Raw genomic sequence first — 21769 nt, forward strand, 5'->3', positions numbered from 1 at the left:
CTATCACTTCATGCCAACGGGGACGATTACAAAATTTTCCCTTGAATTGTTTTTGATGGTGCCTGCTTTTTTTTCTTTGTCGGGACGAACAGTTCTGAGTCTTGTGTCCAATTATCTCATTGAAATTTAAGCTTCCTTTTTCTACTGTTTTTTGATACAGTCACACGGAAGGACGAGTTCTTTGGTACTCATCTATTGAATATATTAGCATTTGACTTATATCAATATAAGCTTTTTACATGACTGTGTAGATAATGCAAGTGAAACGAGCTCTGATGGGACAATCAAGAGGCATCTAATCATCATGACAGGGTGGATGACTGGCATGCGGTAGATATAGACGACTGTCGTGATTTGCACTCGTGATAAGGTAGAAGCCTTGAAGTTACGAAGACTGTTTAAATTGCAGTATGGGTATCCTCGTTATGCTTTCATCAAGTGCGATCTGTTAGTTACGGTACCACTAGAGTCCGAACAACGTAAAAGTTGTTAAATTGCCCCGTTATCTGTGGGCCGCTATCTCGCAGGTAAAGATTGTCGCGTCGCTCGGTGCATTTCAGTGCAGCTTTATCTCTTCTGCCGAGTGGTGTCTTGATTGACTTGCTGCAGCAAGGGAGCCTTATCGCTCGTGGCGCCTTGGCAACTCGTGTTTTACGCATAAAAATGCGTCTTTGCGATTGCGTAGTCTTAAGGTGAGGCACGTTCATGCGATCAATTTACTGGCATGTCGTCATCAGTCTTCTGTGATAAAAAATTCTAATCACGTGGGAATTATGGTTCAGAAATGTACGTACGCTTCGAACTTGACTTGAACATGTTGAAATGAGTGTATAATCCAACTTTGAATAATGGTGATGCGATAATTGTCTATCTATTGTAATATAAAAGAATATTATTTATTACTTATCCCATAATTACTTGGGCCTACGTTTATCGACATTAATAGAATCGAGAATTCATCGTATTTTTTATTTTATTTTAAGGCATGTGAGATGCTGAAAAGTGACGTGATGTTTATAATTGACGTAAATTTCGCACTTCTTGCGTTCTTAGTATTGCGTGGAATGCGTCTAAGCCCGTTTCGTGCGTGAATGATTTGAACCTGTTCAGTTCGGTACGGCTGTCTCTCAAATGATTAGACCGAACATCGGTCATGTTTGCTGCGACCGCTGTCTTCAGGTACATGACTTGATATGACGGCCTAAGTGTTATGTTTGCTGCGACCGCTGTCTTCAGGTACAACGACGACTCGATATGGCGGCCTAAGAGTTATGGTTGGTGCGACCGCTGTCTTCAGGTGCATGACTTGATATGACGGCCTAAGAGTTATGGTTGGTGCGACCGCTGTCTTCAGGTGCATGACTTGATATGACGGCCTAAGAGTTATGGTTGCAGCGTCGCTCAAGCAAGCAAGTCTCAAGCAGCGTCGCTCAAGCTCAAGCAAGCATGAATGAATGCAGCGGAGTAGCGCGATGCGGAGCGTGCCTGCTGGTGCTGGGCTCAGCCTCGGACACCACCGCTGCCCTGACCCTGACATTTGGGCGCCTTCATGTCTGCAGGTGTGCTCTGATACTGGCTCTGATGCTGCCTCTGATGCTGGCTCTGATGCTGGCTCTGATGCTGCCTCTGATGCTGGGTTTGGACAGGCTTTTATGCTGGCTCTGATGCTGTTGCCGTCATCACTGCTGACGATGCTTGATCATCGCGACTGCTTGCTGTTAATAGATATTTTTTGCGATTATGAACTTAATACTACTCGGTTAGTAACGATTGCTGATCGTTAGTTGCTATTGCATCTGATTTAAAGTTGCTGATGCTTTTATTGCTGCTATACCAGTGACTACCACTACTACTACTACTGACAGGGTTGCTGATGACAACACTGACCTTGCTGACTGCTGATTATGATTGCCACGATATAGCTGACGATGTCCTGCCGTTGCAGACGGTGTTAGAGTTGCCGCTTTTGTGCAGCTGGAAACTGCCTATACGCGGTTACAACAACACTGCACTGCGCTCGCCGTGGTCGGCTATCTCGGTTATTTATTATCAAATATGATCTCGGTTATTTGACTACCGTCTACTAGAAGCTACTCTTAATAAGGAAATTTGAGGAGATGAGCATATATTTGCCACAGCATACTAGCTGAGGAACAGACGACACTAGAAATCAATTTAAGGAAACTAGCCTAATAATATGTAGCCTCATTACCTATTCGGTGGCGCTGCAGTCCTGGATTTACGTTGGCCTTACTGCTATTTTTAGCTCCGCCATTCGAGCCTTGTTTGTGTTTTTTGTGTGAGATAATTGTACGAAGTTTTGATTTGATCGCACTCTCTTTCTTGTGAACTATAGAAGTAAAGAGGAGCTGAAAACGACGGACGGTCTTAGAGGCAAAACATAAATCTTCGTAAAATCTATGAAACTTTGTCATTACAGAATCGAATCGAAAAAAATTATGTTTCGAAGAAAAAAAACGATGGTTTGATTGATAATTGATGATAGAATGATTTATACTTTAACAAAGAGGAACAAGTCTTCATCTTCTTGAGAAAGGCTTGTGCTTCTTAGTTTCTAAGGAAAAGATAAAAATGTGGCGAAAAGGATTTTTAAAAACAGGTGTCCATTGAAATTACATGAAAATCTTCAATCAACTCGACACATGAAATGAAGAAATAACTGAAATGATTGCTGGCAATTCCAAGTCGAATTTTTTCAGAAAAAATTTAGTTTCATTATTTAACCTAAAAATTCAGAATATGTCCAAATATTGACAGTTAACTGCTCATTCTTCTCTAAAATTGTTGTATCACGATGATGCAGTTTAATCATTGTTTACTGAAGCTATGAGAGTTCGTGACAAGTATTGCTCGCGATAACGTGGTAAGCGTTGCTTGTGATGATGAGGTATCTTGCAGCTGCTCTGAAGTTTATTATCAATGGTAAGGATTGCCCCATGACTAAGTGAGATGTTTGTGCTTATGTGGAAATACCTCAAGGTTCCTCATGATCTCAATGCTCCTTATTTCTAATGACTGCTATCAATTGCAAATTTACTTATCATCCCGATGGTTCTGTAAAAACACAATAATTTTACAATTCAAAGAAGACTTTGATTTCGTTATCGTATAGGAAACCATCTGTGGGTGTGAAAGTATATTATCATATTATCAAGTGATGTTTGGGTATACTGACTTTTTATAGGTTAACTTATCCTCGACTGGATTCCCTTATTACAGTGCGAGTATAATAAATTAAGAAGGAAGCGTTGATCAGGTTTGTTCTGGTTTTAACCTAAGCTCGTAGCAGTCACGAGACCAAAACGTGCCTGCTTTTCTGACTTGGTTAATATGCGAGCACAGATGCAAGGCTACGTGCAATGCGCGCTACTGAATGCATTCACAGATATTGAGCGCGATGTTTATTATTGCTTCGAGCTTCAAGTATCTGCATGCACAATAAGATGCTTTTATATGTAGGGGGTAACTGAGTCCTGTTGCTAATCCCAAGCGTTTGCTAGAGGAGGTGCGTGCCGTCGCAATTTGCGTGTTTCGTAATCCCGCTCGTAAGAGAGGCCATGCATGCGGAACTGCGGTGCTGCGGATTACCGGCCAAGAGAGGAACTAACTTATATCTGTTTATCTATCACTTTCAGTTTGCCCTATGGCTTACCTGAATGCCGTAGTGCAGAGATCCTTGTCCTGACGACTGCATCAGCGCGCTTTGGGAGCTCCCTCTTTATTTATGTAGGCAAATTTATGCTTTTTGCAACGATAGCGCATGCATATAATGTCATCGGGCCTCATGGAGGAAATTAAATTTTATCCAATTAATTCAGGTTCACGGTCTTGCCGGCTTCATGACGGGCTGAGCGCATATTAGCTTTTACAAAAAATCAAATGATAATCATTGGATTCATCGTTCATCGTATTGCTTTCACCGTAATCCGATGTTACGTATTGGATTCGCCACTATCATAAGTATTCCAGTATTTTTCGCTGAACAATTTCATGCCTTACATTTTGCGTTATGTTGCTAAATAATTGCTCGTTTCTTTCTGCTGTAAATTCTGTTAGTATCAATCGTGCGGCACCCTTTATTAATACATTGAACAGTTTTGCCTCCAATAGAATCTACGTCATTTCCCGTTCCCTTATGAACTTGGTTCTTTAGAACGGAGGATCGTTGCTCTTAACCTTCACTCTTAAGTTCACGCTTCCCTATAATTTCCTGTAGTAAACTGTCCTTTTTGTAGTAAACTGTAGTTTCCTGTATTAAACTCGATAACTTACTGTCCAAGGACCCATGTGTTTCATAGATTATTCTTATCTTATTTACAAACCAATTGAGAAAGAAGCGTTCTAGGGCAACAAATTTAAATTTCCTGAGTTTGATTTAATTTTCGCAGGTTTATACTGGTCTGTTTATCCATCATGTGAATTTTTGAATGTTTAGCCGGACATCCGCCAACGATCCTAAAAAATTAACGCACTAATTTCAATGTGAATTATTTTTAAATCAGTTCAAATCCTAACAGAAATTGTCTAGAATTTTACCTCAATTTTTTGTTCAAAACTGCTCACCTTGCTTGCCCATCGTTATTGGGCGGCTCTCGTAAGCATGCATGAATTTCTGCGCCAGTCAAGACGCGTAAGGTGATATGCTCATGCCGTTATTTCACTGAATTCATATGCTCAACCACGATTGCACCTAAGTCATATTCTCAAACATAAGTGTCATAATCGTAGTAACTTCCCATGATCTGAATCTCGAGTTAACCACAAGTTACGATTGATAATATTTCCCTGACTCCCAATGTTTTGTTTGGTGAATGAGTGTGTGACATCAAAACAATTTTGTATCTCATTTCTGTGCCCAGTTGAGCTCAAGAGCTTGTCGTTGGTTCTCACAAGATCACACGATTCGAAATGTCGCCTCTTCGTGTGATGTCCTTTGCTTAATTCAATTTGGATAACTTGACTCTCAACTCGTGTCAAATCCGGGAGGCGTTTTGTACCATAGTATATCTTGCAGTTGTACTTTGTCATTAAATGTGATACAGGAACAGCATATGCCAACAAACTCTTATCGAAGATGATCGAGATTATCATTATTTAAATTCTAAGGGCGATAAAAATTGAAATAATACTGTAAATTCGAAGTTATTAATCACAGCATGCACCCTTGCTCTGGCGGAGAAAAATTTCAGATATTACATAATGGTGGGTAGCTTTTAGCAAAGAATGTTCTACAACACTCAATTCCTCTGCGCTTCCTCACGAGCTATGACTAAACTCAACGTCTTCGACTCCTATTTGAATTCGAAAATTAAATAATGCTTACCTCGGTCTATAATAATTTCACTCGTTCGTGTGAATGGTATATGAATTTTCATTGAAATATACGAATTGCTTTTACTTGATTGATTTAAAACGCTCGGTGCATCAACGTAACTTAGATAATTTTGCTCCGTCAAACGTCTTCTCTGTTATTGAGAGTTAGTAATTAAGAGTTATGTTCGATGAGCAATTACTCTATGATGCCTGTTTGTTGCCTGTCTTGTTGACAATACAAATACGTTGACATGGGACGGTTTCGTTATCTTGCCTTGGTCAGCGTAGACACTTTCACTTCGTTGCCTTATGCCAGGCGCTGTTCTGTGTCCGTCTTTTTATTGTTTGTCTGTCGAAAAGATTTTTGTATCCCCATCGTTTGCTCAATGCGTATATAATTTAAGTTTTTGAACTAATGACTTTGATAATTAACAGGATGGGCTTCTGCCTTTCCTTCATGAATTGTTTTTAGCTGGGAGATCCATTTGGAAATTTTACTCTTTCCCTGCTAATAAAAATAGTTGAATTATGATATGCACCGTGATCCTTTGGGCCAAAGATTCTGCGTTTTTATTTTTTTCATTTTTCTTAATTCAATTAAGATTTTGTCAAAATGTTTTTCTTGAGACGCATCAACCCTGATTCTTTCTTCTACAAAATTTCATTCAATATGCGCGACCTTGGGACGAACATTCGATAAAGTTTTATAACTTCGGCGGACGTTCAGCCTTGAGGTATTTTTAGATATTAGTTTAAACGGTACTGTCTTGTCAATATTTAATGATTTTTTGTTGTGATTCAATTCTTAGCAAATCTGCTACGAGCAATTATCATTTCGAGCAGATATGATGTCTACAAGTCAAACTTCTGCCAACCAGTATAGACCTTACTGAAAATAATTGAGTCGAATAGCACGAGTATATTTCCTCTGGCGCATTATAGTTTAGACCAATTTCACCGACGACGTAATTTCGGGCGAAAATACTTAATTGGGAACCTGCCGTTGACTCATTTCTATACCTGCCCCCAAAAGGAGTTATCTTAAATCTCATTGTTAAAATATTTTACGAAACGCAATGCGTAGAATGTCTTTTTTGTGCACTCGCTATTTGATATCGAAACTAAGTTGATGCTCCTGATCGTTATTTCCGGTCATAATGATATTGGTGTCATCTCTTGTGTTATCTTCGATCATGATGACCTTACGATGTGGGAGAAGCTTGCCGTACAATAAGATCTTTGGTACAATGTTCACGTCAACCGCTATCTCGTAACAGATGCGATGAGCGTGTCTCTTCAAGTCAAGCACTGGGTGGAAACTGAGGTGGGGGGGATGTCAATAATCGGAATAAACCAGCTATTTGTTTGTATTCGTTATGAAGAATGTCTTGTGTTTACAGTGTCTGACCGATATGCCTATTTCAACGCTCACAGCAATCTCGTTCACGAGTCTTGAACCTTAGACAACTGAGTTCACTACGTACATTATATTGTCTCTGGCCTCATAAGGCGCAAATCAATTTAGGCTTATGTCATTTAACGCACTGGCAAGGTATCTCAGACAGGAAGCGATTTCGAAATCCCCGAATTTGAGGTAAAATCTATCCAGAAATGAAATTTATTTTTCCCCTCTCTATCTATTTTTCCGAGATTAATCATGTTGATTAAACTCGGAAGTAGGCAGCGTCAAAAATGATACCGTTTGTGCTGGTCCTGTAAATTGCGGTTGCGATTCACGGTACTTACTTTTTGTCTCAATCGTAATGCTAGGCACGTGAGAAGTTACAAAATCGCCTATTCGAATGAACACAAACAAATCGCAAACCTCGCGTCAACAGCCGGAAGGGTGTTAAGGATAATATGTGTGTCTTAATTTGATCTACTAAAAATTGTTTTGTTTATGTCTACGAACAATAATGAAGACTGTTCTCGAGGAATACTTGCTCATGCACGAAGAATACTGGCTTCGGTGTGTTGGGAAGATAATGAAAAATTATGCTCGAACTATTATATATAATATAATAATAATAGCGGTTTCAGCGTTTATTAGGCCGTAGGCCTGTCGCCGATTCTTAACATCGTAGAACATTCACAGCGTTTTCCGGTCTCGAACTCGCAACTCACTGCTACAATTCTGCTTTGCTTAACCGACTATGACTATTGCTCGACTATGCTCGAAAAATGTTTGATGCTCGACTCCGTTGCGTGTATGCCCTTGAAATAAGGAGCACAGGTTTCAAAATCATCAATTTCTTGCACCTTGTGCCAGATTTATTTTTCTATGCTAAATGATGCGTTTGTTTCTGACTAGTTTTATCAAAGCGACGGTTATCCATGCTATACTATGCTCGAAAAGCCTACTCGCGTATGACAGATTTGACATTCCTTTCTCTCTTGTAGAAAAACTGATATGTAATGCGGGTATAAAATAAATCTGGCACAATTTTGATTAACAATTAAACAGTTTTGTTTGTTCATAATCCGTACCCTATTTCTCGAGTTTCAGCATGTGTAATTATGCCTCGAACGTATACTGCGCAGTAGCCTCATTTGCCTTGTACTGCTGGAGAGGTGAACTTTATCTCCGCAGTACTCTTCACTTAAATTGCTAAATCTCGGCAACCTAGGGCTACTCCGCGTTCTTGGCTTCGTAACCTATATACAAGACTGAGGACTCTAACATATGATGATCATAATGGTGATATTAATTCTGAAAAATTCAGATGTTCATGGTTTGAAGATTAAAAGCTCATAGTTTCAGCGAAAAGTTTTCAGGATTTTAAGGTTGAAGAATTATTCATATTAATGCGGCAGTGAAATACCAGGCCTTGAAATCTCATAATCACATATTTTTGCATCTTTAGAAAATATGGGTAAATTTTCAATGGTCTAACCGTGTTACCAATGCATGACGCCTCGAAATTTTAGTCCTTGAAGATTCTTTCGGCCAAACTAGAAATGAGACATCTCTGCCGAGCAGGTTATTATAATCTCTTGTTATTACTGATTCTGATTGACACTCAAATTCTAATGCAAGTCAGTTTTATTTGTACAAGGTGTAGCTTCCAAGAAATAAAAATTGAGTTGCGTCGAATCTCTTAACCCCACGTCTATACGAGAACAAGAATGAGTGCATTGATCAGAATTATTTCCTTTTGGCGCAGTTCGAGTCATAAATTTCAAGAACAGTGCATTCTGGGTACGAAAACTATCTGGAAAAGCAGAGTGAAACAAACTATTTATGTCCGCGATGTTAAGAGAGGAGGCGCTACGAGACATTGTGGCGTCTCCTGCGCATGTGATGGTGCGAGCTGCACCGCTCGCCTTACTTCACTCTTATTTTCCTGTGTACTATGCTCATGGTCTGAGTAATTATATTTTTAACGAGGTTAAATGTACCGCCGTGATCGCCTTTATCTGACAAAAGTTTACTGATGCCGTCGCTGCTGCCAGTGTTGGCCAGAGGCGTCCAACTCTTGGCTCCGTAAATCATGCACAATTGAATAGCTAGAAGCAGTCCATGTTAATAATAATTAAGCGTCATTAGAACAAATACTCGAATAAACTTCACGTAATAAGATTTAGCGAGAACCTTGGTTATTATGTCTGTTTTTGGGAAAGCATAGTATTTGTTATCTTTTAATTGTTACATCATTGTAGAATGTGAGCAATACGGTTTTCATTTTAAGAAAGGTAATGTATAGTATTTGCTTGCTCGTTCAATTGTGACAGCTGTCTTTTATGGGTCATTTACCGTCTGTTTTGGCATAGATGCAACCATAAAAAATGTAGCTCACGTTTGCCTTTAAAGCTTAAAGCGTTATTATGACTTATGTGTGATAGATGATAGCTTAACATTTTTGGCTGTTATTCAAATATGATTAGTGAGGTATGAGGTGAAACTATTGTCACAACAAAGAACTGCTTTCTGGCATGTGCGCTTCGGCCTGTGAGATTTGGTATCCAGGGAACGCATGTTTTGGAACAATCAGCTGCTCGACGTTCGGGAGACATGGAAATAAGCATGCAAAAATTGAGCGAAGTATTATGCATTCTCGACGATGAAGGGCTTGCGATAGAGCTTCGTGCATTTAGAGATTTTTTTGATGTAATTTAGATTACAAAGTAATTATTGTTGACGAACTTATCCAAATGCTGGAAAATGTTTAAATTGTTACAAAATCTGAAAAACGTTCGTATGTTTCCCGTGACAAGTTTTAAACAGGTTTTAAAATTATTTTATTTTATTTTTTTCGTATGCCTCTTCCATGATTTGGTAATACGAAACATTTGGAACTGCTGTAAACAAAATTTGCGAATTGGATGCATGCGCTACGCTCGTGTAAACAGATCTGTTCCCACGGTACGACCTCCTGCTGAGCAATGCTTGATAAACCATCGCAAAACATGCCATAGTATCACTGCCAACTTTTTAGAAAGACCTTCACGTTCCTAATGACATAAATGGGGACAATTTATAGTCTTCGTGAGTTTTAGAGTATAGCTGAATTCATTGGAGAGTGAAAGTGGTGGCACTAGGAGGCTGGAAAGCTGATTTTAATATGCTATATGGGTTAAAATTAAATATTTTTCAATGGCTATAATGATAGATGTAAAATATATTTCCACCCTCTAATGTCCTAAAGGAGAGCTCTTCAATCTTCAATCTCGTCGAAAAGTTGTCGTTTGTTCATTTAGCTTGCTCCGCTAATGGTGGCAGCACAATTGCTTCCTGTTGTCTGCCTCGGATTGGCTCTTAAAATTATATTTGAAATTAATTCGTTTGTAAAGCTTGTCGTGAAATTCTATCACATGTTTCCAAGTTCTAATTACTTCATATATCCACGCTGTGAAGGCTTATTGTAGTAAGTATTAGATCAGTGTTATATTTCCCTCTGTATTATGATTCATTTCTTTGTTATCGACCAAATCGCTGTCTGGTCTCCAGCACCGAATTAGTCCAACGTACTGCGCAGTTGCGCGACGCTAGTTGGCCGCATACTTAGAATTGTTCTGGTGTCTGGTGAGATATAACGCTTCCCAGTACTTGTCTGTCCCCCATCTTCTATCGATAGGCTTCTGAGTAGATCGTTGAGGGTTCTCTTGGACGTCTATTAAATACCCTGCGGCCATACTCTCTGCACCTCAGTCGTGAGACATCCTTGTACCACACCGCTATCGTACCACGCATACTATTTATCTCAAGCCCAAGATGGGTATTTTCTGCGCCAGGTAATGAAGGTTTTTTTGTTATGTTTTAATAATTCAATTGTGGCTGAATTTGCATCTAGTCCTAAACCGTAGTACATAAATGAAGGGTTCGTCTAAAATAATTGGCATATAAAACTACTGTAAAAATGTTTGCTTTAGTGTAACAAGAATGAAGAGATCAATTTTCCCAACGAAAAACGCAAGTTTTAGATGTAAGTTTTCCTTTATGTGGCTATGCGGTTTGTTAATTCATCAATTAGCATTCAGACATTTGGATATGATGTCAATATGCTCATGACTGGCACCCTAAAAACTACTTTTCGGGCTCTATCTGATAACTGATGAACTGTGCGTTAATTGCAGTATTACTGCAGTAATACAGTGTTCAGTAATCAGACGTAGGTTTTATGATAATACTACATTGTAAGTAGCTAATTCATGGTGTATGCGGAAGTCATCGGAAAAAATAGTGCGACAGAATGATAATTCTTACACGCAACTTTTACAATTTTACATGGGTATTCTGCCAAATTAAAATTCGCGCAATTTACAAGTATGCTTCCAAATGTGTTGATTTAAAGTTTTTAATTTTAAGTTGGGTTGTGTATGGGCGGTGTATGTTCACATGCTTTCCACTTATCGCTCGTCGGATGCTTCATAAATTCCTCAAATTAAATAAATTAGTTAGGCAGTATCACTGAAATATCTATAAATCTCTCTGAGTTTGAGAAATTTTCGAACAACCCACATTGTTCCCTGCTATTCTCACTGCCAACGCCTCACGCCAGCAGTCAGCAGTGACTAGACGCGGATCACGGCATCGCCAGATGAACGTTCTGGAAGCTTCGTCCCGCCCCGCGGGCTACTTTTTTCTGACGTCTTTGTCTAAACACGGAACTTTTTACGGGACTGGTCTGGTGTTAGAGCTCTCAACTGAACCTTAGTATTTTCCCTGCGTGTTTGAAAATACCTCTGGCATGTGAGCGTGCAGGATGCCGGGATGGACGGAATCATTGTAGGGGATCTTCCGGGAAACGCTAGAAGGAAAATGACATTCGCCGAAATCTTGGCCTTGTCGACTGGGCACTTTATTTGTAAAAGTAAATGTCATCGGTGGTCGATAGTCAGTGAGTTATTCATAAATCAGCTCTCTTGTATGCGAGCAACTGATTCGCACCAGGGGAGCTTAACTCATAAAATTGTAAAATTCATCAGACACTTTCCATGTGATGTTCCAATTGCTCCCTGACAGTTGTTTTATTTACCAAATAGCCGCCACTGGTAACGATCTTATGTTTCAATTGGAATTTGTGTCACATTGTGATGTGTCGTCATAATACCTCCAAATATGCTTGTATTATCATGCTTGGATGAAATGCTACGAGTTGTGCCTCCTGACACGTATTTTTAGTAGCAGACTTGTCTTCTAGAACGAGCGATACATGGTACTGGAAACCTCAGGGTTTCCGTATCTGAACCTCGAAAAATGGTTCCCCTCCTAGAGAGGTTCTGAATGTAGTTCTTTTGTTGTGGCGTCCTTGAATCTCATGCTTTTGAGAACGTTTTATGCTAGTATATTACGTCAACGTTAAATTCCTGGGACCTTCTGGTTTCAGTCTAAAATCTGATTTTTTATTAACTGAATGCCTGATTTTAATTTCGTTTTGTGCTAATTATCCCTTCGCAAACTGGAGCGCGAATTCTAGTATGAAATGGATTGCGTCATGCTTCCTCGTCGCTGTCATCGCCACGGTGGCCGCGCTGGCGAGGCTTGATGCCACCAGCTATGGTCCTCCTAAGCGTATGAAACCAGCTACCATTCTGGTTTCGTTACAATTAGTTTCTTAATCTAAGCAGCAAGCCTTAGTTTTGAATGTGTACGGAGTTTCACGTGGGGTATAGTTTAGTAGCTGACAAGTTTACTCTTTAGTACATGCTGAGTTAGCTGACGTTCCTATCAACTTTTCTTTTCCCCTAGCTTTAATACTTTACAGTTCATACCTCTTGTAAAGCATATTCGTGCACCGAATATTCATTTATCCTCATTGCCGCTGTATAAAAAACGTGAAAAGAGACCCTTTCTGTTGAGCATGGTTAGGATCGTCAGTGAGGTCTTGTACCCTACGAGGATTGAACACGGAAACGCAACTGACGCGGTCCAGGCAGGACCAGCTTGACATCCGTATAGTTATTTTCTCGCGTTCGATTAGTCTTGTTTTAAAGAATGACTATCCTAATTCCTGATGGCATGACGTCGTGCTGACGTCAAGTAACTGCTAGTCGACCCTTGTTGTTTAACCCTCATTTAGTCGGGATATTTCCCTCGTATTCGAGTTCAAGAGGACCTGTGGCCTGTAGAGAAAGACATTTCGCAGTGAGCCTGAATGAGTGGAGGCTGCTTGACTCGAGCTTGTGCGACGATGTCCTTCCATTTTCGTGGGTATGATTTGTAATTGTGGTTAGAGCACTACTATCTAATTCAATTAATTATTCATGTAGAAATGATACTATGAACGTGAGGAAGTTTTTCAGGATTTGGTCGTAGAAAGGTTGAAATTCGTAGATAACCTGTGCTACTCATTAATGTCTTAGAGTTGTTTACTTCGGTTTTTGCATATTCTGTAGACAGTGCCCTATTTTAACAATGAGTTTAGTAGAAATATGATTAAGCGCTTTGACGGCCTGTTTTTGCTGCATCAGCCAATTGACGTGTCAACTTCGTTATATTAATTTTTCTCGAGTGCTAACGCGAGCTCCTTGCAGGCATTTAGGTTTCTATCATTTATCGGACAACTGCTGCATTGATAATTAAATGACGATCACGTGCTGCGCTCATGCACAGAATTCATTCCTAAAGCTCGTGATGTTTGTTGAGATAAGTGATCGATGAACCACTGATCTGAGGTGGATTTTGTTAACAGTTTTTTATTGAATGTTATCTTCACCGTAATAATCATACAATTAATTTTATCAGCAAGGTCATTGTTTTAGTCAACTCGATGCACTAAGATTATCCTGCTATTTAACTTCGATTTTGGTTTTCCGCTTGTGATAAAACTTCGTTGATATGTCACACAAGTTCTTGACGAGTTGGTAATTGCAACTAGCTGGAAAATGTTTGTCATATTTTGACAAACATTTGACACGCCTATCCGCGTTCGTCATATTTTGGAACTACTCTGCTAGTGATTTCTAAAAATATAGGTATAGATTTCACTAGATGAATTAGGATAGCATGTTCGGGCGAGCACAATATACTAGCTATTGCTAGACGGAGACGAAAAAAAAACTTCAATTTAATACTGTTGGATGACGAAACAACTGCTGGCAGGCAGATTACACCGGGTGCAACACAGCAGCCTTGCTATATTAAAGCGCCGAAACACCGACTACTCGTCATCGACTCATCGCGCCCGAGGGCCGAGACTCGACACTCGAGTTAGTTCTCTCACAGCATCCGTGTGGTGTGTAGTGCGCGCTCTGACCTCTCTGCTTTTATCTGTCTTCTGTTGCAAAATGACAAATGCCTAAGCGACGTGATACGATTGTTGTCTATTCTTGATTCAAGACTAGTCATTTTCTTCGTAGCTGCACCGTCTAAAGAAGTTATACTATTTTCTTATATTAGAGAGGTTTTCGAAATGTGTCAGATCAAGGGAATCGATGTACGCTGCACCTGCGGGTATGTATTCCTTCGTTTGTCTTTAGTTACTTATCTCTAAATGGGTTTTCCTTAACGCTGTGCTTCAATATATTTTTTCTTTCCTTTGAATAAATATTCTACTTAGATGCTTTTTCAAACAAAATCGATACGTCTGACTAAAGGTCAATAGGCACATCGAGGCTCGGCTAGTCGAAAGCCGCCGTCCGACTGTGCAACCAGCACAGCAACACTGAAACGGCTCCCGTCTTCTATGTTATAAATCTGCGTAGCTAGTTACGTTCGTTTTCTGCCTTCGAATTTGTATGATGTATTTTTTATTTGATTGTCATTAACCTGTGCCTGGGTTCCACATTTTTCATATCTAGTGGCATTGGCACAATGACACGCGTGTTATTTCTAATTCTATCCACCCATAATTACTGCTAGATAAATTTTTCACTAATACGTGCATTTTTTGAGGAAGCGCATCAAATGAAGAATATTTTGGTTAGCGATTTACTCGAAACCCTCAAACAGGCTGGCACAGCGACAGTTTTTTCGAGAGCTTGCAGGGCAGAGGCGCAGAGCAAGCTCATCACCGCAGCAACGACCTTGCCTTCATTCTCTTGTGTGGCACTTCGTCGCGATCGATGAAACTCAGCTTCTTTTAGGAACCGACGCATTAGCAAACGATTGATTCTTCTCTTGCCCTTGAACCTCATTATATCATAATCGTGTAACAAATCATATTTAATCTTCTGTCATATAATTGTTCTATCATATTTCATCGCGTTTTGACGTACTGCTCATAGCTCCTGAGCTTTCGTCGCCTACTCACGACTCTTCAGTGGAGCCTCACTGCAGCGAGCGCCGAGCAGTGCAATTGCGCAATAATAAATTATGAACTCTTGAAATTCGTATATTGCATGTTGGCTATTAACGTTCGACATAGTTTCTTTTTTTTAAGTACTTCTTTTTGGGATGTCGTCTAGTTATATCTCATTTTCACCAAGTATGCCCTGTCCTCATAAATATTGGAGTTCGCCATTTTACTGAATCTTAACCATGTTACTTCTTTCACCTTTGCTCGTTTCGCTGTTTTATGGTATACGTGTATTGTATTCTCAAGCGATAGTCATCGTATTATTTTAAGGTCAAACGAACTAGGAGAAGAAAGTTAAATTATTATTTGATACAGGAAGCCGTTCTGTAGTACAATTTTTTTATGGTTCACAAGATAGTTAATCGTGAAGCGATAAGAGATCCCGCCGGTGGCCGTGGAGTGCAATTGCGCAGTTAGTGTGGCTGCGGGGAAAGTGCCAAGTGTGTTGTGCCTTCGCCAGTTCTTGCTGCGCTCTTACTCATTGTTTTTATATTGGAGGTCATACTAAAGCGGTGTTATGTTGCTGCTCCGTGCAATTTATATGCTTCTAGTAAAACAAAGGATGTTGATAGTACAGAGAGCAGCTCCTCGTAAAGGATATTGATAGTACACAATCATGTTCATGTGCCAAAAGGCGATTGTTAGATGTACATGGTATTTCTGCAGTTAGCGGCCAGGTGAATCACATCCATATTACCTTACATTTGGGAAGTAACGTGGCGAATTTAGATCGTAAAACGGTCTTTTATGTACATAATATCTATTTTGCATTTGTTTTTCTAAAACTATAAGCTACAGTGCATTGTCTCTAACTGCACAAACGTTTCTCTTCCCGTTTTAAGATGATATTTAATAGTATGTTATGATTCTAGAGCTGTATGCTACATGCTATATTGGAGCTATATGCTTTTGGCATAGCAAGTTATTGCGAAAATTATGCCAGAACCGTCTAAATCGAGAATACTTGAAGGTTGCTTCACTTAGTGTCAAATATGCGGATGAAGTTTCCATGAGTGGTTATGGCTTGAGCTTGAACATCATGAAATGTTTCACCGGTTTAAATTGTACGTAGAAATCCTGACTTCGTTCGTTACACTTGACCGTAGTGTTGTTACTGTTTAGTGTATCAACAATAATTAGTGTGTACTGCAAGAGCATAGAGTTGTGCAGCTGTCAGGGCTTTACTGCTCGCGAAGGGCGTCCAGTTTTTGTATCGCTCTTGAAAAAACTCATAGGCGTATTATACCGCGCTTGCTTATGTTGTGCCTTCTTTGCGTCAATGTTTCTAATCGTTCAACTCGATTCTTCATCCAGTGGCTATTTATTTATAGCTTTTATTACAGAGCAGAAATTTTTCTGCGTATCGTTAATTTTCTTGCCCATTAACCGCTATTCTGTTCTATATTATATAGAATGAACAGTTTTTTTGGTGTTGATGCTACTGCTTTAAAATGCATTAAAATCGCGTCATACTTTAACTTCCAATTATTGCTTACTTGATTTGGCATCTACTTGCCATGTTTTGAATGTTAGACAGTATTATTCGCGCGACAGATCCGAGAGTGCCTTGGTAGAGTGAGCTGTTCTTGGCAGGCGACCAACGCCCCTTTAGTTCTGGACGGTTGCCATGGTTAGTGGTAGCTTATATCCACGTTTTGAACAAGCGGCGCTAAGTTAATTAAGGTTAACGGAGCCACGAACTGCAAGCCAGAGAGAATTAATCTTACCGCTGCTCAATGCATAGTTCAATTGTAGTGTCTGTCCCTGTGCCGTATTCAGTGACCAGTGTTCTTGTCCCGGCGAGTTCTCTCTCAGTTCTGCATTTACTATCAACTCCCAGACGAAGAATTATTTCCAGCTTCTGTCTTTCAAAAAAAAAAAGTACTGCCTAGTATTTGAGCCGTCAGGAAGCGCTAAGCTGCTGTGTGTCGAACATAATTCTACAAGTCTTGCAAGTACAAATTAGTGTCCGTTACAACTATCAATTCCCTTTTTTGAGAATTTTACAGTTTTAATAAAACTGTTCATTTGCTGCCTCTATTTACTCCGCATTCGATATTTTTTATCTGTGAAGCGTATCCAATGCCATCAGCGTGCCGCTGTGTGTAAACACTGCTGTTGCTTGTTTTGCTGCCTATACGTTAAATTTCTTCTACGGGCAAGTTGGTTTCTTTTAAGTTTCGTTTAATTTACAGGAAAATTTGTTCATCAACTTCAGATGAGTTTTGTGACGCAATTGATTATATGAGAACATATGTGTGGTGACATACGATTGCTGGTAGTAAACCATTGAATGTAAGAAGAAATAGATAGGACTATTAGATTGGGAAAAAGATTTTGATGAATTATTGAATAAGTAATACCTAACTATCAACCTATAGTCTAAGTAAAATGCTTGCATCTGTGCCTTATAATGGCTGGAGTACTATGCCTGATGATGTTGGTCTTCTCTGCATGTAATCACGGGTAGAGTAAATAAGCAAATTTTTGTGTTCTAGACATGCTCTTACATTAAATTATATCGACTCGTTTGCTAATTTTGACGGATTTCTGAGCGACTTCAATATTTCATTCATCAGTGTATGATGATAATGGATAATTTTTTACGTTGCTCTTGTCTAGTGTATTAATCTAGTAATGTTTTATCGCCCGTGGCGGAGTCTGCTCCTTATACCTCTGGTTTGCCTTGCTTCAAATCTGCGTTTTTCTGGCTGCCCTCTAACGTTCCCATATCTGATGGACTATTAGTTGCCTCGTTCGTAAATATCATTTTTAAAATTGTGAGGAGATCTGTGTTCTACATTGATGTTTTGCTGCCCGCTACTTGGTTAAACGCACTTTCATGGCGTTGGCATTTGAGTAGGTGTAAACACCAATCATTGAGTCATGCTGGCTCGCTGTCCTCATTCCATAGCTATATTTTTTGTCGTAGTTGGCACTTAGGCTGAGGAAATTAAGTTGATCTTCAGCACTTATTACTTATTTTTAGATGCACACCTTGAAAGATCTAGCGATATTCTGAGTTGTATCCCTAATAAGTCTCTCAAATGATTCATGTATATGTTAACCAAAAAACGAAATTTTTACGTTTTTCTTTTTCGTCAGGGAAACCGAGATAACATTGTTACAACCAGTTAGTAACTATAAGCGGGGCATCTAATTTTTTTTTTTTGTATATCGTTGAAATTCTTCGCTACTCGTTGTATCGACACAAGTGATGTTACACTTCCGGCCTTTGCAATCAAATCGGTTGAATTTATTTCCACTTGGTGCGTTATCATACCATAAATGCTATTCTACATGAAGGACATTCTCAGTCACTTAGAAGTATTTTCAAGCCGCTGATAATGATAACTATAAAACTGCGCCCTTGAGCTGTGCATAGTTTTTCATGCTGCCAAGGCTAACCATTTCTTCAGCAATCACACTCCCGATAACGTTGTGCGGCCTTGAGATTTATTTCGTTTTGCGTTCATTAGACTTTAGTCAACGTAATTTATTCTTATGTTTACTTGTGATTTTTTTTAATATTTGAATGTGCCCGAATTGAATAAATTGAAGCACATGTATTATGTTGTAAGCGACTTCCGTGAGTTGTGAAGAACTGCTAAGTGTGTTGTCATGCAGGAGTCATGGGGTGGAGCCTGACATCTCGTCTCTTCGTTCTTTTCGAGAAACTCAGACCTCCTCACCTGCTAAGAAATGTAAAACTCGCGCTACTGCTCGACTCGATACTGAAGTAGTTGTGATCGAACCCACTTGGCATCAACCAGTTGCCGCTGATTCCTCGTGTTACAATCTTGACGATTCTGGTTCGACGACTTTAGAACCCGTTCCTCCGGAGTCCAGTTGCCGTTTGGTTTCTCGCGATGATTCCTCTGGGAACGGATCAGTTGGCGCTCCGCCTGCTCCAGCGTCCGCGAGCCTGACGACTGCGACCGTCGTGACAGCGTCCAGTGTCGCTGCTGTTCATCACGGCTCACGACAAGGCAAGCGCAAAGAGCACGTCGACGAAGGTCTTTGCGAAGAACATGAAGCCAAAGTTATCAGGTAACAACAGCACCCGGTCCCTGCATGTGTCGCGGTGTATCACATCACCTTCTCGAGCTTGTCTTTGTAGAGAACTGATTTTGTTCTGTCATGTAGGACACTGGCTTCGTATTTCATATTTGATGAACAGCGCCCGTTTTGTAGGATACGTATTCATTTTGCAAGGCGCATCATGAGTTGCTCTGTGTTTTCGGTGTAGCACTCACGTGTGTTGCATGCTATTGTCGCACTACGCTGTAATATGATTTGCGCTCATTCATAATCATCAAGCGAAATATTGTCATTATCCAGTCAGAATTATATTGTCTCGTTATTCAATGTCAAATTTGATATGCTATGTTCACTGTTGTGAGTATTTTTATTGATATGATTTTGAAGCACATGGATTTAAAGTTGTAATTTTTGTACGATTGTGATATGCATGTTATAATGTCTTTCATTATTTTGGTTCAGTAATTAAGTGTTTTATTTCATGTTAGAAAACTCGTAGAAAATTTAACCTGTTGTTGTATAACCCATTTGCTATTTAGCGTTGTATTGTGAGCTGGGAACCCAATATGAGCAAGCTGAGGAAAGAAGAAAAATACGATACCCTGAGTGTTGGAGCAATCATCGCAACCAATATGGCGCAAATCTTATGAAACTTCTGAAACATTCCCTATTCGATTAAGGAACGCAGTCAACTTTAACTTGGAGAATTCATGTACCCTTACCTAACACGACACAAACTTACCAAACTAGCTTAACTGTGAGGCCAAATTCTATAAAAGGTTGTCGCCGGTGACTTCCACCAAAATCAACTTCATTGAGGTCATCGTACTGCTTCCAGCTAAAGAATCAGAAAACTTTGTAATCGGGAACTCATTGTACTGTTATCATTAAATTAAGCGGTTAGCCCCGTCGCACGTATTAGCCTCCACGGTACTGCCATCCTCCCCTCCCATTAAAAATTACATCAATCAAAACCCGTCTTTCTCTCGAAAACTCTTCACATTTTGAAAGCCCAGTTTCTCCCAACTCTGCTACGGTACCATTACACACAATCATACACTGGCAGCTCTTTCAGTTCTGGATTAGATAGCTCTGGCAGTATAATACCTACAGGTTTGTATGGACCTAGTAGCCAATTTGATATACATTAATGCAGTAAGTTATCCTCACGGCAATTTTTATACTGTAGCCATGTAAAGAAACTGCTATTGAATTCGTGAGAGTAAAACCTTGTATAATGTCATTCACATTTTGATTTTCTTATTATAAAACCTAGAATATGACGAGTATCCAATTTTCTTAGTGTCTCTTTATAAACGTTTTAACAGCTATTATACTGAATATAATGTCCCCGCTAAATAACCAATCAAAAATTAATAAAAAAAAACCGTTGCTACCCAACCTTATGTTGGGTGCTGAATGCGTTATTAAAAACATCGGTATCACTGAATTTTCTGGTTATCTCAACAATTTATATGGTGCTATCGTTATCAGTTACGAGAATCAGTGACCGCAGTGTATTTTTCAGTCATCATCAGAGCCGTGGCCTGCTAAATTTTTGTTCCTTACTGGCCATCTTCATATGAAATCATTCGTGTGACACGGTCCACGAGTGATAACTGTCGGACCCGCTTTGCAAACAGAGGATGCTTTTTGGACATTTATGTTGTTCTCGCTTGTTTCAAGAAGTATCCTCACTATTTTTTATCATTTTTTTATAGTCTTGAACAAAATTTGCTGAACACATGAATTAAAATACGAGTACTACATATTATCCTATTTTTTTCGTAAAAGTATCATTTCATTGTGTTTCTAGAGGATTTATTCCATTTTCTACCAGTGACTCTCCTTTTATAACAATACTTGTGTCATTCACAGGTCCACCGGCTCGTCCGACCACGCCCTCTTGTCTCTGCCGTTTTCGGTGAGTATATAGTGTTCACTAAACGCGTTCATCGTTTAGGACGTCACGTTAAATTTGATATTGTCATCAAAATTTATAGGCTTTAAGGTAGCCGTCTGTCGATAAATGATTTTCAATCAAGGTGATTTTTTTTAAATGTTCAGGTGATGAATGTATTGAAACGCATTCCTGACTATTAAGGAAATTTGAACTACAAAAATCATTCATCACGCTGCAAAAACAAGGAAGATGATTTTCATGTCTGAAACTAGCCGATAAATTGAACTCAAATTCATCTTTATCTCGCATTACTCGTTTATTTGCAATACTGTTATCCACGTGATTGTCGGCCACGGGTTCACAAGATATCTTCATCATCAGTTGAGGTTCTGAAATCTTACTGTTGAACTGGTGCCGCACTTGTATGAACAACGACGTGGTCATACTCTGAGTTAAATTTTATTTTTTTTATCACTTGAAAAAAGTGCTTTAGCCCCACTACACATGCCCAATCCAATATAAAGTACAACTTGCATTCTACCCTAAGTTCCTTACCCATATTAATGCTTGATTGCGCAGTCGCCTTGCTTTTCTCCTCCCCTAGTCAAGTTGCTTGATCATAATTGATAACACCAGCTGCACCGCCTTAGGGTGCAACGAGTCTATGGTTTAATTAAATCTTGGCTGGCACACCAAATATATTGCAAGGCTCGACCTCGCCTACTGGATGTCGAGGCAGAGCTCGGTTTTTATG

The 21769-nt window shown here is 39.5% G+C and overlaps 1 protein-coding gene across 3 annotated transcripts in view; it reads left to right on the top strand.

Moving 5' to 3' along the window:
* Window positions 1-21769, top strand: part of LOC108666368 — a 62229-nt gene that overhangs the window by 30063 nt on the left and 10397 nt on the right. For 2 of the 3 annotated variants that reach the window (XM_018153222.2, XM_018153223.2), the window contains exons 9-10: window positions 18699-19121; window positions 20991-21036. In XM_018153222.2, coding sequence (XP_018008711.1) covers window positions 18699-19121; window positions 20991-21036 — 469 coding nt within the window. The remainder of the gene's footprint in view (window positions 1-18698; window positions 19122-20990; window positions 21037-21769) is intronic. The other variant, XM_018153224.2, reaches the window with a different exon arrangement.

This window comes from Hyalella azteca, unplaced genomic scaffold (genome assembly GCF_000764305.2).
Source record: "Hyalella azteca isolate HAZT.00-mixed unplaced genomic scaffold, Hazt_2.0.2 contig12949, whole genome shotgun sequence".
NCBI lineage: Eukaryota > Metazoa > Arthropoda > Malacostraca > Amphipoda > Hyalellidae > Hyalella > Hyalella azteca.